The sequence below is a fragment of the Lindgomyces ingoldianus genome (genome assembly GCF_010093535.1).
Source record: "Lindgomyces ingoldianus strain ATCC 200398 unplaced genomic scaffold BDR25scaffold_10, whole genome shotgun sequence".
NCBI lineage: Eukaryota > Fungi > Ascomycota > Dothideomycetes > Pleosporales > Lindgomycetaceae > Lindgomyces > Lindgomyces ingoldianus.
The window spans coordinates 131,208-150,701 of record NW_022985171.1 but is presented as its reverse complement, the minus strand read 5'-3'; the positions used below and the strand labels follow the sequence as shown (position 1 = coordinate 150,701).

The 19,494-nt window shown below is 39.7% G+C and overlaps 5 protein-coding genes across 5 annotated transcripts; 2 read left to right on the top strand and 3 right to left on the bottom strand.

Annotated features, from left to right (window-relative positions):
* Window positions 1-214: 214 nt before the first annotated feature.
* Window positions 215-846, top strand: BDR25DRAFT_352969 (uncharacterized protein; the record flags this gene model as incomplete). Its single annotated transcript, XM_033695084.1, has 3 exons — window positions 215-323; window positions 384-658; window positions 724-846. The coding sequence occupies 3 exons, from the start codon at window positions 215-217 to the stop codon at window positions 844-846; spliced, it is 507 nt and encodes a 168-aa protein (XP_033549499.1).
* A 6,472-nt stretch (window positions 847-7,318) lies between these two features.
* Window positions 7,319-8,394, bottom strand: BDR25DRAFT_333050 (phosphoglycerate mutase; the record flags this gene model as incomplete). The annotated part of the gene is made up of 5 exons (XM_033692800.1): window positions 8,193-8,394; window positions 7,767-8,139; window positions 7,608-7,710; window positions 7,448-7,554; window positions 7,319-7,388 (listed from the first exon to the last, which is right to left on the bottom strand). Exons 1-5 carry the CDS (start codon window positions 8,239-8,241, stop codon window positions 7,319-7,321), a joined length of 702 nt encoding a protein of 233 aa, XP_033549498.1. The 5' UTR covers window positions 8,242-8,394.
* A 3,681-nt stretch (window positions 8,395-12,075) lies between these two features.
* On the bottom strand, window positions 12,076-14,332 carry BDR25DRAFT_365744 (putative MFS transporter). The gene is made up of 4 exons (XM_033696914.1): window positions 13,749-14,332; window positions 12,900-13,699; window positions 12,782-12,844; window positions 12,076-12,728 (listed from the first exon to the last, which is right to left on the bottom strand). The coding sequence occupies exons 1-4, from the start codon at window positions 13,898-13,900 to the stop codon at window positions 12,205-12,207; spliced, it is 1,539 nt and encodes a 512-aa protein (XP_033549497.1). The 5' UTR covers window positions 13,901-14,332; the 3' UTR covers window positions 12,076-12,204.
* An 885-nt stretch (window positions 14,333-15,217) lies between these two features.
* BDR25DRAFT_160792 (uncharacterized protein) lies at window positions 15,218-16,160 on the bottom strand (the record flags this gene model as incomplete). Its single annotated transcript, XM_033684038.1, has 4 exons — window positions 15,218-15,281; window positions 15,332-15,430; window positions 15,479-15,972; window positions 16,029-16,160. Coding segments are annotated over 4 exons (789 nt in total), but the record flags the coding sequence as incomplete, so codon positions are not given.
* Window positions 16,161-16,991: 831 nt separating this feature from the next.
* On the top strand, window positions 16,992-18,400 carry BDR25DRAFT_324031 (S-adenosyl-L-methionine-dependent methyltransferase; the record flags this gene model as incomplete). Its single annotated transcript, XM_033692137.1, has 5 exons — window positions 16,992-17,156; window positions 17,217-17,343; window positions 17,403-17,526; window positions 17,582-18,030; window positions 18,087-18,400. 5 exons carry the CDS (start codon window positions 16,992-16,994, stop codon window positions 18,398-18,400), a joined length of 1,179 nt encoding a protein of 392 aa, XP_033549495.1.
* Window positions 18,401-19,494: the final 1,094 nt, after the last annotated feature.

Here is a 19,494-nt window from a genome sequence, read left to right as displayed (position 1 = left end):
GCCATTCTTATCATTGTAATTTGTCTAGCTTAGTACTAGTTTACGCTAATGCATTTAAAAAATTGTATACTATTGTGTATAATATAAAATATTATCATAGTCTTACGCTACGTTGCTGCGCAGGCGTTTTAGTTGGGTTTGCTAGTCTGCTCACTTAGGTGGCCCGCTTCCTTATGAAACACATTAATTCTTAATCTAATCAATTGGATGGTTGATGATAACCCTGCCATCCGGGAGCGATGCACCAGGCTCGTCTGGGTTATGGCTCCCTCAAACCATGCGCATTAGCGACAATGCACTGGAACTAATGTCAACTTCCACAAGTGTAGCTAGAAGCACAGGAATAGATAGAAATGAGTTGTCCCCAACATTATCATGGTCAGAATGTGAGACTTCCCGTCACCTCTCTAGCAGCAGTTCTGATCTCTACGCTAGCGCCCAACACCCCAATCTCGAATCGACTATTTCCGCATCGGGTCCCTATATGCCGCTCAATGCCCAAACATCACCAATAACAGATTTTTCAAGTCTTTTTGTCTTTCCACCAGACGGCGAACTAAGTCGTTATCCACTTTTCGTTCCTCCATTGTGTGCAGAGGATGAATTCATTCATCACGCCTCTAGTTCCTTTCTCCACAAACTCTTTGTGTCACTTGGTGTAGGCCCTTCCATGAATCTTAATTTATACCTTCAGATATTTTAGGCACAGCAATCACAGGCCAGGGTTGTTCCCGGGTCCATGGGGCAACAGAAAGTAGCGAGAAGGAAGAAGAAAAGTTGAGAGGGGAAGCTGAGGCACAAAAACAGAGGCTGCTGCTCATTAAAGAGCAATACAAAGCTAGATAAAATCTCTTAGCGTAACTAATACTATAAATAAAAACATAATTTTATTTATAACCAACTAGAGAACTTATGTACAACATGCTTATATATAATTTTAATGCCTCTTCTTTATTCTTGTAACATGTATACTTAAGTGTTGTGCTTAGTTTTCTATAGTTTCTATAGCGCTGTTAACTTAGCAGAGCTAGTTTAGTATAATTACTACTATAGGCCTTCCTAGACAATGAAGACGCTAGTAATGCTTTATTATTCTACTTTACTACGTTTACTTTTTCTTACACTTTTTATACTTAGCTTTACTACTATTACGATTTCTACTTACTAGTCACGTGCTAATCCGGACGTGAGGTTTGGTACACGGGCCGAGGTGTGATTGTGAAGGGAGCGTGATAAAGGATAGGCAGATGCACGGGTGTACAGTCCGAGCAGCCGTCTATACAGGTGTAGTGGGCCGGCCTATCGTGGTTTGCCTCTAGTGCTGTATAAGAAGCAAGGGAAACAATCTGTAAAAGATAATAATTAGAGTATATATATAGAAAATATATAATAGTATAATGTTTTTAGAAACTATTAGTACTACTTAACGTACTTCACAGGCAAGTTGCTTACACACTTAAGTTGCTTACTTTTGCTAAGACCCTACTAAACTACTTTTTTTACACTAATGCATTTCTAACAACACTACTTAAACACACTAAAAGAATGTAAGATATAGTTTACACTTTAAACTTTTAAATAAAACATAAAACTCTTAAAAAAACATGCTATAGCTATGTATAAAGTTTTATAAATAATAATAAATAACTATAGTACTAGATAACCTTTATAAGCTAATTTTAGAGCTAACTTATAAAGGCTACATAATAAAAATAAGTAGGTAATTATTAAGACTATACTTAAGCTATATGCGCAAGGATTTTCTTCTTAAATAGCATTTATAGCTAATATAGCTAATTCTTTACACGCTAAGTAAAATCTAGGCTATGTTAGCATAAACTAGCCTAGTATATTTATAAAGTGTTATTTAGAGCTTAAAGTAATATTTAAGCATAAGTATAACTATAAAAGAGCTTTTTATAAGAGTTCTAAAGTAATTTAAAGCAGGTTTAGCCTTATAAAGAATATTAAAGCTAAGCATATTATCTAAAATAATAACATGTATAACTTTAGTAAAATAGGCTTTATAATAAGCTAAACATTTATTAACTATACTTACACTTAAAACTTTACTTTAAGCTTTAAATAACACTTTATAAACATACTAGGCTAGTTTATGCTAACATAGCCTAGATTTTGCTTAGTATGTAAAGAATTAGCTATATTAGCTATAAATGCTATTTAAAGAGAAAATTTTTGCGCATATAGCTTAAGTATAGTCTTAATAATTACCTACTTATTTTTATTACATAGCCTTTATAAGTTAGCTGTAGAATTAGCTTGTAAAGGTTATTTAGTGCTATAGTTATTTATTATTATTTATAGAACTTTATATATAGCTATAGCATGTTTCTTTAAAAGTTTTATATTTTATTTAAAAGTTTAAAGTATAAACTATATCTTACATTCTTTTAGCACATCTAAGTAGTGTTGTTAGAAATGTATTAGTGTAGGAAAAGTAGTTTAGTAGAGTCTTAGTAAAAGTAAGTAACTTAGGTGTGTAAGCAACTTGCCTGTAAAGTACATTAGTCTATAGTAAAGATAAGACTAAATGTTAATTACAGCCCTTCTAATAATAGCTAAGATCTAACTATATACATAGGTTTTGCGCGTTATACGCGTTGTGCGCGCCTACCAAGTACGTCCAAGCCCTGCGCGCGCTTTCCTATAGAAGGGAACATCCCCCAGGATGGAAGCGAATGGTGCAACAGCCGATTCGGCTTCACATTTGTCTATGCGGTCACGTGATTTGCCTTTGTTCTCTGATAGGAAGGGTTCCACCAATGCTTATTATCTAACCCACTAGCTACCTGACACTCGGTTACTAACTACTTGTTAGTTGTAACAACTACTTACTTTTTAATCTTAGATTTTTAAGCTTAAGTTAGTAGTTATATAAAAAATTTATATAAGCTTAAATTATAATAGTTTTTCTACAAGTAAAAGTTCTAGTAGTAAAGTATACAGCTATATATTAAAATAATTAAAAACTACTTATGTTTAAACATAATTTAGAACGTAATGTAAAGATGGGATGGTAAGTAGCACGGATAGCACTGAGAGCAAGCTTTCGGAGAAAGATAGGAGTGTATTGTAAGAGAGACGAATCGCTGCCAAGCTTCGCTTGTTAGGATTCATGCTTATATACGAAGCACAGGTCATACGACCTCCAAACAGGTCAGGTGAGGCCATACTGGCCCGTTCTGGGACATCCGGCCTTACACGTAATCTATAGCTTGTACGCTAGAGAGTATGTGTTCTATGTTTGTATAAAACAATAAGTGTAGTTAAGTATAATTATTACCTGCTACTAGTTCTTCTATGCTTTTAGGCTAATACCTAAGCTATTTAATACCAATTCGTCTATTTACTAGCAGATAGATTTATAAGAATAAGTTTTTTAACTAGTTACAAAAAAAAACTAGCACCTACAACATGCGTAGCTATGTAGAGAGAGTGTATGTTGCTAAGCTTTTACGCGCCCTAGAGACAAATTATAAAAAGGTGTATAATTAATTCTCTACTATGTGTATAGCTATATAGAGAAGGGGAATTATTACTACCTCTTTGTAAATTATTGTATAAATAATCTCTACTGTGTGCGTAGCTACACAAAGAAGAGATTAAGCTCTTTGTCTGCCTCTTTACCTTTTCCTCTAGGATTAAATTAACTGTACAAGAGCGTGCATGTTAAGAGCCTCTGTACACCCCCCCTTAATTATATTCTCTATACAGAGACGTGCTTATTAAGCCTCTATACGTCTATGCCTACACTCTCTCCCCTCTCTAGAATTAAAATAATTATATAAGAGCGCGCTTTTTAAAAGCTTCTATACACCTCTCTCTCTCTCTTTTAATTAAATTCTCTGTATAGAAGCGTGCTTACATCTAAACCCTTATACGCCTCTTTACCCCCCCCCTCTCTAGAAGAGGAGGATAGAAAAGGCAGAATAGATAAGCAACTTTATAATAAGAAAAGGTTACTAGCGTTTAAATTAATTAAAACATAATCTCTAGCTTATATACTAAAGGTTATGTGTATATAAGAACACTCTCTCTTTGTATAAAAAGAAAGAGTAAATATAATAAAAACATAATAATATATAAAGTAGCTTATGTTATAAGTTTTATTAAAATAGTTGTAGCTAAAAAAGTAAACACAAGATTAGTATTATAACTATAAGGCTTAGTAGCAACTAAGCTAAGAAATAAAAAGATATATAAAAACTATAGATTTTATAGCTAGATTATCTTTTTATAGTTATTTTTAAATTATTACTAAGTATAATAGATAGTCTACACTATAATATAATTATTTAAGAAATTAAAAGTAACACTTTCACATACTACTACCTAGTATAGAATAATTAACAGTTTTTTTATTTCAACATCTTTTCTTAAATTAGTTCTTTAACTATCTTTCTCTATTACTATTACAGCTAAGCAAAGGTTAGTAAAGAATTAGAAAAAGAGAAGAAGATATAACAAGTAATAGTGTAGCTAATTAGATTATATAGGCTTTAGTGCTTTATTAAAAAAGAGAGAAGTACAAAACCTACTTTACTATAGAAAAGCATTAGATAATGTTCTATTATTATAAGAATAAGGCTTAGAATAACGATACTTTTTTAAATAAACTAGAAGAGCTAGACTATATACGTAAAAGTAGTTACTAATAAAGAAAGCACTTTTCTAAAACAAGTAATTATCTACTAAGACTTATAGTTATCTACTTAGATTTAAAATTACCTACTTAGACTTATAGTTTTCTACTAAACTCTATAATTACATTTGTAACGGCACAGGCAAGACAATAGGTCTGAATGCGGTGGGAATCCACTTAGAGGCATATGGGAGTGCGTGGGGACTCTGAACCTGGGAATGCCATTAACACCTATAGGCCTTGTACAAAAGGATATCAGAAAACTACTGAGCTAGCTACGGGGGCGAGGTGCGACTAAATACATGGGAGAATAGGGGTAACAGCAGGGGGCAGGGCAGAGTCGGGGCCAGGTCGAGTCAGGGTCGGGGCCGATACGGGGACCCTTCGGATAGCTTCTGGGCGACCCGAGATGGAACGAGAATCGTTACAACATTATGTCTAGTAGTTATAATATATAGCTAGTAGTGTACATGCTTTAGATTATAGTAACCTATTTCTAATTACCTAGCTATGTAAGAATAGGTGTAGCATACAACTATCTGCATATATATATCCTTCTGCTGTGTTAGCTAGAAGGTTAAGTAATTAATATAACTAGTAGTATAGAAACTTTAAGCTAGCTTTTATAGTATAGAGTTAGAATTAGAAACTAATTAGTCTAAAAAATACCTAGAGTGTTATAAAGAAACAACTTTAAAGTAGTAAGTGTAACAGCGCAGGCAAGACAATGGATCTGAATGCGGTAGGAATCCACTTAGAGGCATACAGGAGTGTGTGGGGACTTAATAACCTAGGAATTCTATTAACACCTATAGGCTGTAACGTACCTAACGGGTTGGCCGGCCACACAGGTTAGCCGGCCACTTTTGCTAAGCCCCTACTAAACTCTACCTATCTACATAATGCCTTAACAACAACACTAGATTAAATCTTCTAAAGAATGTTAGATACAGCTTACTCTTTAGGCTTTTAAATAAAACTTAAAACTCTTCTTAGAACGTGCTGCAGCTATCTATAATGTCTCTTACACAACACTAAGCAATTAACGCGCTAGACAGCCTTTATAAGCAGAATGCTAGCCTAAATTAAGGAATCTAACTAAGCTTAAAAAAAAAGTAGTTATTAAGTACATACTTAAGCTTATTACACGTAGATTTTTTTCTAGGCTTGCAGATATAGCTAATATAGCTAATTTCTTGCCTATAGAGTGTAATCTAGGCTAAGTTAGCTTAAACTAGACTAGTATGTAAGTTAAGCACTGCCCTAAGTTTATAATAAAGTTTAATTATAAGTATAATTATAAAAGAGCACTTTATAAGGATCTAGAGGTTATCTAGAGCTAGTTTTGCCTAGTAGCTAACATAAAAGCTAAGTATAGTATCTAAGATAAAGACAGGTATAACTTTAATAAGTTAAGCTTTATAATAGGCTAGATATTAACTAGAGTAGTTGTTATAGCTTTAAAGAGATAAGGACAGCTAAAGGTAATATAGTAAGGTAATAAAAAGTAGACAATAGTTATCTAAAGCATTAATGTAATAGAGTAGGCTATAAGATTATAAAGCTTTAAGCAGCAAATAAGGCTGCTACATAATATAAATTGCATAAAAGAAAGCAGATTTAGGCAGAAAAAACTTTAATAGTTAAGAATAAAGCTTGTCTAACTACTCTAAAGGAGTTTAGAGCGCGTAGTAATAGAAAGAAGCTAAAGACACAGGTGCGCGCTAAAGAAGGTAAGCTAAGTTAAAGGCAATGCAGGCAGTGCAATTAGACTAGGCATAACTTACATACATGTAAGCAAGTAGTAGAAGTAGACTCTAAATAATATCTTATGTTATATTACTTTATACAGGGCTAAAGTGGGCTGTTTTGCGAGAGAATGGGGTGGTTTTAGTGGGGGCTTGGCAAAAGTGGCCGGCCAACCCGTGTGGCCGGCCAACCCGTTAGGTACGTTATATAAAAGGATATTAGAAAACTACTAAGTTAGCTAAGGGGAGAGGTGCAACTAAATACTTAGGGAATAGGGGTAACTGCGGGGACAGGGTCGAGTCAAGGTCGGGGCCGATACGGGGACCCTTCGGATAGGTTCTAAGCGACCCGAGATGGAACGATTCATGAGAATCGTTACAGTAAGCGTAACAAAACGTTATAATATTATATACACAGTATTAAAGAAGCTGTTTTTTATATAGGTTTAAAAACAGGTTAATTAACTAGCAAGTAGTTACTAGAATTATAACTATACAACTTTTAGTAAAAGTAGAGATGAGAAACTAAGTTACTGTAAGGACAGGGTTCTGCAACACTCTGCTATCACACCTAAAAAGGTGTGAAGAATCAGCTAACAGTTAATTTTGCGCACAGAACAGTACATATGCATTATAGTTAATTACTAAAGAAGTGTACCTAGGGGTGTATATATATGCAAGAAAAGGGGTAAGTCTTGGCAACATAAGACTATTATGACATGCGACTATTGTGTGAGCCATGCATGAGAGCTATGCGTGGCTACTGCAACAAAACATATAGATTAGAAACGCTAGCGGGGAAGATAAGAGTAAGACCACCGGCGGGAGTGGCATAGTTTCTTCTAGGAAGCTTGTAGGCGAATGTGTTTGGTCGCAGTCGCGATTCACTACGTTTCCCCTCCCATATCTAATCCTCCAGCGGCGGGATGGATATACCAATGAAGAGGGCTGGTTCATCTATGTCGCGATTCTTATAGCTATTGTTCACCGTCAACGGTTTACACCCTTTGTCCCTTTAAGTTACGTAAACACGCACCTAAGAATGCCAATCCCCCCTGGTGATAACATTAATGTCAATGGCATATCTAGTGGATAACCCAGCCATCTCTTCACGAAGCAGCGCAAGATAAGGCCGTGTGCGACCTCGTGCAAAAGTTAACTTGTTTGCAAAAATGGCGACAAAACGGAGGACCTACGACAACTACATCAACAGGTTTCTCGCCATTCATATACGGTCGTTGAATATCGCGAATCTCTGCGATTAGTCGATCCAATCTGCCCGTCACCTGCTGAGCAGAACTATGAAGCACGTCAGCAGCATCCAAGGGTTATCACCCTATATGAGAGATACATACTCGCCACCCTCACATCCATCCCTCCAAATATTCCAACCTCTCTCTTTATCCAGCCCTCTCTCGACCCGACCCGCTCGAATCTCACCCACCAGCAAGCCTTCGTAATCGCCATAGTCCCATTCAGTGATATCTTCCGTGAAAGTGACTTTGTTGTCGGCGATACTGACGTCAGAACAGTCGAAAAGGCATCGGAATGTCTGCCGCGTGCGCTTTCGCGGACTAACCCATACGCGTGCAACGTGGGCCGGATCGATTAATTTTCTGTGGCCAACGAATTGTGCTGCTGTGCTTGTGACTTGCCGGACGCCATCGGGGGTGAGGTCGAGCTCAGTCTTTCCTGTATAGCGACCGTTCTTGGTCCATTCAGTTTCGCCTAGAATTTGATTAGGCTATATTTGAGGCCTTGGGCAGATAGGAGATACCAACCATGTCGAGCAAGGAAGACACGAGGAGTTGTGGCGTCGAGATCAGACATTATGGCGATGATCGCAACGGAAGGTTTGCGAAATCTTTGAGTGGAAATGGGAAGGAAGAAGGTTTCTGGATAGAAGGGAATTTCCAAGCTTCGATTGAGCACCAACTTTGCTGTTTGTTTTTGGAGTGTTTGTTCGTGATTGGCCACGTTGAAATGTTACGGTGAAAGGTTGGGAACTTTTGGCAAGGGTTCTCCGTTGCTGCGGGATACGGTCCAGTGCTGGCGGGAATCGGTCCGAATCGATTATCCGGAATCACGTGGCGCTATCCTGGATCTGGATCGGATCCATGAATCAATCCAGCGCTAAGGCTAAATAGGCAACTATTCTAAACAATTAGTCTTTTACTTAATTTTTTATGCTATTGTACTCTTAATAGGTTGTACAACAAACATTTAATAAAAATTTAGCTTAAGACAATAAGATTCTATTTATAATAAAAGCAGTTAATAGCTTAAAATCTAAATAATAGAGAAAAAAATGTATATTAAGCCCTACCTTATATAACACGCATTACAGAAAGTATCTTCTTTTTATCTTATTATACAAAAACATAGACATTGCAATTTAGAACACTAAGAAGAACAATAAAAATAGCTAGAAGCAGCATAGCGCTAATAGCTGCAAAAGATGCATCTAGGTTTTTCCTGCTGCCTCTAACCTAAACGTACAAGCAGCTCTAGAAGTTGTAGCGTATACTGTAAGTTACTTCTTTTATTGTATAATAAGCTAATAATTTTAGATTTAGCAGAAACAAGTTCTCTCTGCACCTTATAACAATGTTAAATACTACAGCAGCACTTTTTATGCCTTCTAATTAAATACCTACTGCCTATTATATGTTAATGTAGTGTTAATTTAGACTTATAGTACTATTAATATAGAACCTTACTATATGCCTTTTATCTTACATGTTGTATAATAACTAACTTACATAGTAGAGTGTACTAGCTATCCTTACTGTAGTTTATTTTTAGAGTGTGTTTTACTCTTATCTAAGTAAGCAGCTGCTTACGCTAATTGCAAATTTAAAGATTAAGCTGCCTGTTATAGTTACTATAATAGCTCTTAACCTAATTAGTATTGTCTAACACTTAATAATAGTATAGGTCCCCTAGCAACTTTGTCTTCTAGTGTAAACAACATTGTTACAGATTACCTATACAAGATTAAGGAGCTAAAAAGTAATAATAAAAATAGGCGCTAAAACATTGTACAACAAATTACTTAAAATTAATAGTCTTTTTATAAGCAAAGAATAAAATAGAAAATAAAGATCTTTACTTTTTTAAATAGTCTACTTATTTTTAACTTAACTAGTAATTTAAAGATTTAATTACTTTAATAATATTAAGATTTAATAATGCTTAAGTCTAAAAGATTATATAACATGCTTTAAAAAAGATATGTTCTAGTTTATTACTTATAGGTAGTATAGAGTAGATCTTAAGTGCAAGATAAGTAAAAAGGGGCTACTAAGATTATTGTATATTATTCTACTACTATTTTAATACATCTTTAACCCCTTTTGTTGCTAGCTTTTCTGTATACTCTGCCTACTTATCTAGATTCTCTACTAAAGCCTAATTACTAAGAATTTACTTAGTTATAGCTTTAATTAAATAATTCTAGACTTTATAAATAATCTGTGCTGTTATATAATAAGTAGCCTATTATCTTCTTTACTCTTACGCTTTACCTTAGGGAGGTGTTAATAATAAATTTTAATATTTAAATTAAAAATTAAGCTAGAATTATTTTAGCTAAGCTTTCTATGCTTTTTAGTTTTTAGTAGAAAACTTTAAGGCAAGCATTACCTTATTAGCCTAGTTTATATAATAATAAGGATACAAAACTGTTGCAATTTAGTAAAGAGGATGCTTTTAAAGTAAGTTCTACTATTTTTGCTATGCTATAAGTGCCTAGGTAGCTTGTACAACATAATTTTTATTAAATTATGTATCTCCCTTTTTATGTTTTGCTAGGAAAGCTATTATGTAAGTCTATAAGATCTATAGAGAAGAAAGAGCCTGTCTAAAGCATTTTACATCTTTTTTATTTTAAAGGATTACATTCTTAAAAATCTGTAAGAATGTTTTTATTATACAAAGCATTTTCTAATCCTTTGTCTCTAAAGTATTATGTTTAAGATTAAGTTAGTTTTTAATGTAAAAATCTACATGCATTTTAAGCTTAATTGCTGTATTAATTATATAATACTAGCTGTTCTATCTTGTACAATTGTCTAAGGGTATTATCTGTCTAGCTTGCAAGATAAACTTATTTGTACAAAGCCCTAAACTATAAATATAGACTATAATGTTATAAAGTTTGCTAAGGGGACTAATAGCTCTAATTATATCTTGTTATATAGAATTAGGGGGTAATCTATTTACTTTTTTAAGGTCTGTAGCTTTAAGATTTTTAAGATAACTTTTATATAAACTTAAAAATAAAAATGCTTACATAATAAGATTAATAATATAACTAAGATAGTAAACTTTTTTATTCTTAAAATTCTAATGTAGATTAAGTTTGTTAGAATACTACTTACTAATTATATAATAGAGAGTGTTATTAGTGCTAGCATTATCTCTAATAACTGCTTCTAGATTTTTAGTAATCTTGTACTTCTTAAGTACTATATAAAGTATAGAGAACTGTTCTTTACTAGAATAGCCTAAGACTAGTTATAAAGTAAGAAAGTGTTTAGTAACAGTATTATCTAAGCTTTATATAAAGTGTCTAGTAATTATAATAAATAGGATTTAGTTTAGAGAGGTTTAGAGATTAAGTGTAATATTAATCTTTAAAGTTACTATTTAAATCTTGTGCTAAAGAATAAGCTTTTTTTTATACTAATAGCTTTAGATTGCTATATAAATAGTAAAGTGTAAAACTAGAATAGCCTTTTTAGTAATAGAATTTAATGCTTGTATAAAAGCCTAAAAAGATAATAATTTAATAACTAAAAAAGTAAAACACTATTAAATAATTAGTTATATAAAAGCCTTTTAAATAATATCTTTATCTAGATAGGCTCTAAATGCAGCATTCTATATATCTCTTCTTATGCAAGGTTCTGCGCAGTCCTATAGCTCTTAGAGTTTAATAGCACCTGCTTGTTATATAAAAGAAAAAGTACTCTTTGCTAAAACTTAGTAGTTAGATTTTAAGTGCCTTTAAAAGTTTATAACAACCTCTAAAGCGTAGTTGCAATTGTAGAAATTGCAGTATTAGAGAAGCTAGCTGTTTTATTTAGTAGGTTTATTAGACATTAGTAGTTATACAAAGTTTCTAATGTTACTACCCTTATTTTTAGGCACTAGAGTTAAGCTTAATTTATAGGATTCTATTATATAAGACTTTTAAAGTTGTTTTGTTAATAGGGAAGCAAATTTTCAGCCAAGACTATAAATTAATTCAAGGATCTAATCCAGATTCAGGATAGCGTGGATTCGGATCGATCCACGAATCGGATCGATCTATCGCCAGCACTGGGGATACCTGTTTGGGTATTCCACGAGGAGGTCACGTGGTCACTTATCGATAACACTCCAATACCCCGGTCATTGTGGCAAAATGTGGCAAAACCACAAGTCGTCGCCTAACCAGGCTCAGGTCGATCTATACGTGGCTCCTAGGTGCGTACGCGTTACGGCGTTCTGAGTTGCTAGCATCATGTCATATAATATTATTTGTTACACATATGCATCTTCAGATATTAAACCAAGAAGTGGGACGAAAAACTTAATTATGTTTGGTTTGAAAGCGACCATGTCAAGAGATTCAAGGCGCAACGTCGTGTTTTAAACTAAATGTTTATTGCATTCTGCCCAGGGTCGTTGCCATTGAACTGAATTTCCAATCCATAGAGACTAAGGCGCCTTTGGAGGGAGCAGTCCGACATAGGGGAAATTGGTAGGATGTAACAGTACGTCAATCTCAAGTGGTGGGCTTCCTCTTTAGTTGGTCTGGAATTTAAGCTCGCCACCCCACTTCCGCAGTCTCTTTCCCCAAACTTGGAGTCCAACGATAAGGAAGAACGCAGCTGCAACAATCGATCCTTGGATAGAAAAGCTGTTTTGCGGACCCATCTTCGTAGCCCAGCGAATCTGAACATACGTAACCATGAAACCTCCAGTAGTTCTCCCGAAGTTCAGCCAAGCTGAGACCTCTCCAGACGCATTCGGGTACGAGTCGAGGACGTAGGCATTGAGACCGACAGTGCTGATCATAATCCCAAAGACGTTGATGCCCCAACCAAATGCGACGACCATGTAGTGGTAGACGTTATGATACGCAAAGCCGACCAGGATGAGGCCGGCAACCATGAAAGGGGTGGCTATCCAGAGAACCCAAAGTCGAGCTTCCGGTTCGAGAACCCCCTTATTGCGACGCATCCAAAACGAAGCATTATAATCATGGAGCCAATGACCTGTCACTTCACCGAGTATGCCCGCGACAACGGCTGTAAAATAAAAATACCCTACACTGGTATTACTTAAAGGTAACGGGGGTGAATGGGAGATCTAGACTTACCAAGCTGAGTCCCACCGAAGCCGTATAGCGGTTGGAGGAAGATACTAAGCGTAGTATTAACGCCTTTCGATATTATGTTAGTTTGGACTCGCAGAGGCAGGATGTAGTGCGCACATACCAACTGTCCACGCGAAAATGAGAAAGTAGTAGATCGTACAGATCAGCACAACGGGCTTGCAAATGGCAAGGACAGGCCGTGAAAAGGCACCGACGAAGGAGTTGCGACGCTCTCGAGACTTCCATTGCTCGACGCCAACGAGACGCTTCAGGCGTGAGGATTGAGCAGGTTGTTGGTCTTCTGGAATGCGTCGATCATAGTAAGTCTCCTCACCAATGCACACGATAGCAATGAGACAGAGGCCATGAAGGAGGGTCGCTAGCCAAAAAGCCCAATTCCATTCATGCTTCTCGATAATGAACGCTGTTATTAGAGGGCTGAGGTAAGGCGATATGATGATGAAGGAGGACCAAATATTGATTTTCCGAGCATGCTCATGAACGAAAAAGATGTCGTTGATGAAGATCAATCCACCTCCTTGTGCAACTGTGGAGAAGAACCCGTTGATAATTCGGGCAGCCATGAACTGCTCAAAGTTTGCTGGGGCAGCACACCAGGCCGTTGACCAAAGCGCCATGAGAATAAACCAGAACAAGACTGGAAGACGTCCAAAGTAGGCCATCGCAGGGACTACTAGAACGCCACCGGCGCCGAGCATAAAGATATTCCCCGCGAGAGATGGAATAATGCCGTCTGGTACCTTACCGTACTGGACGGATTGAGGTACCAATGCGACAGCTCCAATCGCGGACGTAAAGTCGGGCAGGAATGCTGCGGCAGATACCACAAGGAGAATTGCATGTTTCTTGTATTTTGACCAGTTTAGGGGATCGGCTTTATCGTCGGTGGGTTGAGGTATTCTGCAGGTCCGTAAGCGTCAATTTTGCAGCCCTGAGTGGTGTAACAAACAGGACGGTCTTCCCATCAGTGGTCTTTTTTAGCAGCTCCGCACCACTTGCGGATGCATCTAAAACATATCCGGAACCCTTGCTGAGGTCGATGGGCGAGACGACTACCTCGCATACCTCCGCTTTCTCTATATTTTCGACACTGAGAGCCATGCCCTTGCTTGGATGGAATGAGACAGAATAAACAGGAAGGAGCTCTGGATGGAAGCTGGAACAGTGTGATAGGGGACTCAGTCGTGCAGATTGCCTGAGTATAAGTGCAATCCGGTAAGTATGCCCAGGGTATGGGCCACCCCATTCATGTCAAGTCCAAATTTCCTTCACCGATCGGCGAAAACGAGAAGGTGCCCAGTACGCTACCCATGACTCTTGTGCAGGAGAGGGCGCATCCAGTTGGAGACACCCTAGCTACCCGAGCTGCACTGTGTACATTCCAGGGTATCAGGTCGAGAGAGCAGGATGCATGTCATCCTTGCGCTCCGATTGCGGCCTGGTATGGCTGCGAAGAATATCATACAACGGAAACAGACTGGATACTCGGCAACCTCATCTTCAATAGCTGGCACGCGTAACTTGAATGGGCTATGCCACGATAGCTCCGCCCTCATAAGGAGTGCTTATGATCAAGGACTAGACCTAGAGGGTGCTTTTGTCGCTCTGACATACCTTGTGTGCTGTGCCGCAACGATAGGGCATGGGTCCATTTCCGAGGACGTGGAACCGCACGCAGAGAGGGCTGTGTAACGCGTCCGGTACTGCATGAAGAACGCACCTCCTTCTCGGGAGACGGCAGAATGTCTCTACACGCCTGAAATCTCCCGCCATTGGCATTATTGTTGCAAATGTCACAGACGATGCTGAAGAAGTCGAGTTGAAGAAAAGTGGAGAGGTAGACGAGCTGTCCCGCGATTTAGCGTTCCGGGGAACCTGCGGATGGTACGGCTCTGAGCTATGCCCGATGCGGTGTCGGCAGCCCAAAGATCATTCGGCCCCACTGCTCTGATGCCACTAGCCAATGTCTATCTTTACATCATAAATCTACACTTCTAGAAACGACACTTCTAAGAAGGTACATGTGCAAAAAGATATGCTCGGCAAGCTCCATGGTCTCCTTCAAGTATGTCATACCCGAGGCCTTCTTGGCGATCTTGAGACACGTGCCTGAACTGAAGCTCGATGACACCCTTCTTTCTCGCGCATTTAACTAGAAGCAGCCGAAGTATTCTCCCGCTGAACTGAAATGTTTACTGTTTTCCAAATATTACCATCTTGGCCGTCCTCTGCTCTTAGTATATTGGTTTGGCTAGACCCGTCGTCGTCGATGCCTCCCCGCGGCTTAGTAAAGTGCTCGGCTGCATACTTTGAAGTTGAAGTGTGTCCTAGGGAGCGACGTTTGGCGCTCAAAGGTTTCATACCATACGAGCCAGCACTTGCACTGGCATTATAGGATGGGTTACCCTTCCGCTGGAGTCTCCGAATCAAGGGCTTGAGGGTGGCTACTGAAGCTCCGATGATGGTAAGATATTGCTCGATTCTGGAAACGTGTTAGCCGAAATCAGACACCATAACCTTTGGTCGGCTAACGTGTTCCATAGAATCACAATGGCAGTAGTATAAGTGTAATCATTACTGCTTCCTACGGCCTTTAAGAGAATAGTCTTCACAATTGACGCCGCCATTGCACTGGGAAGTCAGCTAATGTGACAATACTTTAACGGCATTAGCACTTACAATATCCCCAGTCCCATAAGGCAAATTAAACTTATCTTTTCCGAAAGTTTCATGTTCAGGTTCCAGATAACAAAGGCTGGGCAAATCGCGAGAATGAAGTCGGTTGCCGAGTTGAAGGAGCCCTGAAAGTATCCGAAGTCTTCCTGGAACCTAAGATCCCAGCAAGAGCCCTCGACACGCTTGTCCCACAGAAGCTCGATAGGTTTACATTGAACTAGGATAAAGATGAACGTCAGACTGTTGATGATAAATTGCCCAACGATGAGAAACCAAAGAAGCCAGCGTCGGAACCGTGTATTGCCCGCGAAATTCAATAACAGCAACGCGAGTGAAATTCGACCAAAGGCCGGTACCATGATGCAAGTTGGCTGCGAGATGTAGTCCCACTTAATCGCAGTCATGATCTGGAGTGGATCCTCAATGGCGCTGGCGTGCCGTCCAAGGCCGTGATTGATAGCGACTTGGACCGTGGATGTGTTGACAATTCCGAGGCTCTATGAGGTGTTTTATCAGCTTTCTACAGGTAGTATATTTCGTTGACAGATCTTACAAGTGCAGCTAGAACGGTCCAATCGTCCCACCAAACCCGCCGCACGATGCATGAGCGCACGTAGAATCGCAACGCAACAACTATAATTGAGATTGCTAAGAGTGTCCACGAGATTGATGAAAGCGCAGGCCCGGCATTGGAGGCATTGGGGGCGTCTCTTGGACTCATGATCACAATGGGCATCTTCCGAAGTCAAAATTAATGAAAATTTTATGGTATTCGCAAACAGCGCTTGGGAAATAAGGTTGAGGAGCGCAGAGGACTTTCCTGCTGAAGTATCTACTCCTTGACTTGAGATGAACGAGCATTGCCCTGTAATCGAGGAATAGACCCCTCGAACTCGGTCTGCTCCTTTCAGGAAGGGATATCAGTTCACACGCACGGAACAGGGTGTGCACATGAGCATGGATGGCTGGGTGGAAAGCAGAGCACAGTCGAAGTTGAATATTGACTGGAGTGATAAGGTTGTGCGTCTGAGACAAGCCTCAAACGCCAAACCAATCTGACAATGAAGAAAAAGCGTGATTGGAATCCGCCATACTGGTAAGTTTGACACCGGCTTCCTCCCCACATCCGCGCTTATGCGGAGTATTGCAGCTGCAAAGCAAAGAACATAAGCGAGAAGGAGGCTTCGCGCCACCAATTACTTCCTTCACACAAAATCCGCTTCCTTGCCTCTGTACCAGATTCTCCTCTGCAAGCTAAACTTTGCTGATTACCTCTGACTCGGGTGTTGCTGCCCAATGAAACCGGCTGAATGTGGTGTGGAGGTCAGATCATCTCGGCAACAAGCACTCAACGCCGCAATGCAGCAGCCGATATCGCGTTCGGGTTTGTTGTTCGCTTCGGGGCTGGTTGTTGAGGGTCTCGGGCCGTCCTCACTACCAAAAGCTCTCTTGTCTCCCTTCCGAAGGTGACCACTTCCCAAAACGCTGCGGTTAGGACAGTTCTTTCAGCATCAAAATGGGGGTTACTGCAAATTCTTTGATCGATGAGCTTTCTTCCCTTTCCCAGCAACCGGATTTTGCGTCCAATCCCAAATTGCGCACCAAGGCAGTCGAACTGAATAGACAAATTGCTGTCCAGCTCCAAGATCCCGCCGATGTAGCCCTTGAATTGAGTCTCTTCGTATGAATGAACCAGGTCATTCCAAGAAGCATGAATGATGACTGATGGTGCACTCCGCAGCCTACCTACGCACTTGCAGCTCGGATTGCGGTCGATATGAAACTTTTCAACTTGATTGCGGCAAGCTCAACACCAGTATCGGCCGCTGATCTTGCGATGGCATCCAGCGGTTCAGAAAAGCTCATAGGTACGAATATTCTACTGCATTCTTAATTCAGCAGAATGTATACAAAATGACAACGATAGTGCGTTTGCTGCGACCACTGGCAGCTCTGGGATTCGTTCAAGAGATTTGTGAGAATACGTGGGCCGCGAACCCAGTTACTGAAATCATGTGTACGGAGCCAATGCGGGCTGGCCACATCCATCTGTGAGTAATCTGTGTCCAGTATTTATGGACACCATTCATGACATAAGTTCGGCAGCTGGGACCAATGCAATGGCTCTATGGCTAAGATGGTGTCTTACTTTCGGGCAAATGGCTACATCCAACCTGATGATCCGTGTGCCGGGCCTCTACAATATGCGTTTGGGACGGAAAAAAACTCATTTGACCATTGGCGCACTCAACCGGAGGTTATCGACAACTTCAACACCTTCATGACTGGCGTTCGAGCCGCCCGACCCAGCTGGCTTGACTGGTGGCCTGTGGAAAGCCAAATCTTCAAGATTGAATTGAAGGATAGCGATACTTTATTTGTCGACGTTGCAGGTGGTCGCGGGCATGACCTCCTGAACTTCAAGAACAAGTTTCCGGACAAAAAGGGCCGACTTGTCTTAGAAGATCTGCCAGCAGTCATTGACGGGATACCAACGCTCGATGAGAGGATTATAGTGGTCAAATACGATTTCTTTACACCGCAGCCCGTGAAAGGTAAGCGGTGACACGGTCACTCAATATTGTTGCAGGTTGGCTTACACTTGGGACAGACGCCCTGATTTACTTCTTCCACTTCATCATGCATGACTGGTCTGACGATGTCTGCGTTAAAATTCTTTCCCACACCGCTTCAGCCATGAAAAGGGGTCACTCCAAAGTTCTCATCAACGACTTTATTCTCCCAAATGAGTTTTGTCCGCTAGCTATGTGCGGTTTTGATCTTGCCATGATGGCATTGCACTCGGGGCAAGAAAGGACTGAAAGCCAATGGAGAGCATTGGTTGCCAGGGCAGGATTGGAGGTTCTCCAAGTCTGGAGCCCAGAAAATGGGGGCGAGGGGATTGTTGAATGCCAGCTCATATAGGCTAGCAAACCGCCAAAGTCCTCTTCAAGTATCAGTCTAGTAGTGCTAGTGATAGAAATGAAATATGAGTAGGACTATGGTTGTTTGCGAGTTGGGATTTAAAGGCTCCATGTTTCCTTGGTGGAAGGAGAACCATGTGGGTAGATTTTTATACCACGCAGACTCGTTAATCCTTTCTGCCAAGAAGCAATTTAATCATGGCGTGAAGACTCTGTTATCCAGGCTCACTCACTCCTTCAGGAGATGCTGTGAGCAACATCGACAACACATCTAACATAGTGTAAGTAATTCTAAAATCCTTAAAGCACAAGAAGCCGTTCAGTTCTTCACCCTCAGCTGTCTGCTTCCTATCGGGCCTCAACGCGTTCTTAGAATTATTGCATATCTACCGGTATCGATGTCACTCCGCCCATCCCACAGAGTTTCTCACATTCTGCGAAGCTAGGGAATATGCTCTTTCCACTCTCGATGTTGACTATTTTTCCGCCATCGACGTAAACCTCCCACCCCTCCATGACGTCGCCTTGGACGGGTCAACGATGTCATCGTCGCTAACAACCAGTGATTGGAAATCAGGATCCGTGACGATTGTCATCATGCTCGTCAATCTTCCAGCCAGCCCTCACTGTTCACGGAAGCTTCTCCTCAATCAGTCTACGCATCGCCTTAGGCGTGTAGTGCCACACAGTGTCACCTCCTATTATCTGTCGCACGTGTCTCACACGATACTATACCCATGTACTGCGCTATTCACTTATTAGGACTAGCTCCTTTTTCGTACAGTATAGAGTCTTATCTCAGCAAGCTCAGACGAGATGGGGAGAGAGCCTCGACAGGGGCAAGCCCCTGCTAGTAGCCTTAGTGGCGCAAGCCCCATCTCTCTAACCAATAAGGGTGTAAGAAAGGCTTTCTCTCCCCAGCCGTCTAAGGGACTTTTGTGATTTTTTAGGTAATATTGTGGTTCTAAACCTCCTCCACCATGCACCAGCTCAACTAAGAATTACTGTAGCTCTACCACTTTTCGTCCAAACCAGGTTGGATTTTAATAGGTAATAGAGACAGTCTCTAGCTATATCCTAACATTTTTGTAACCT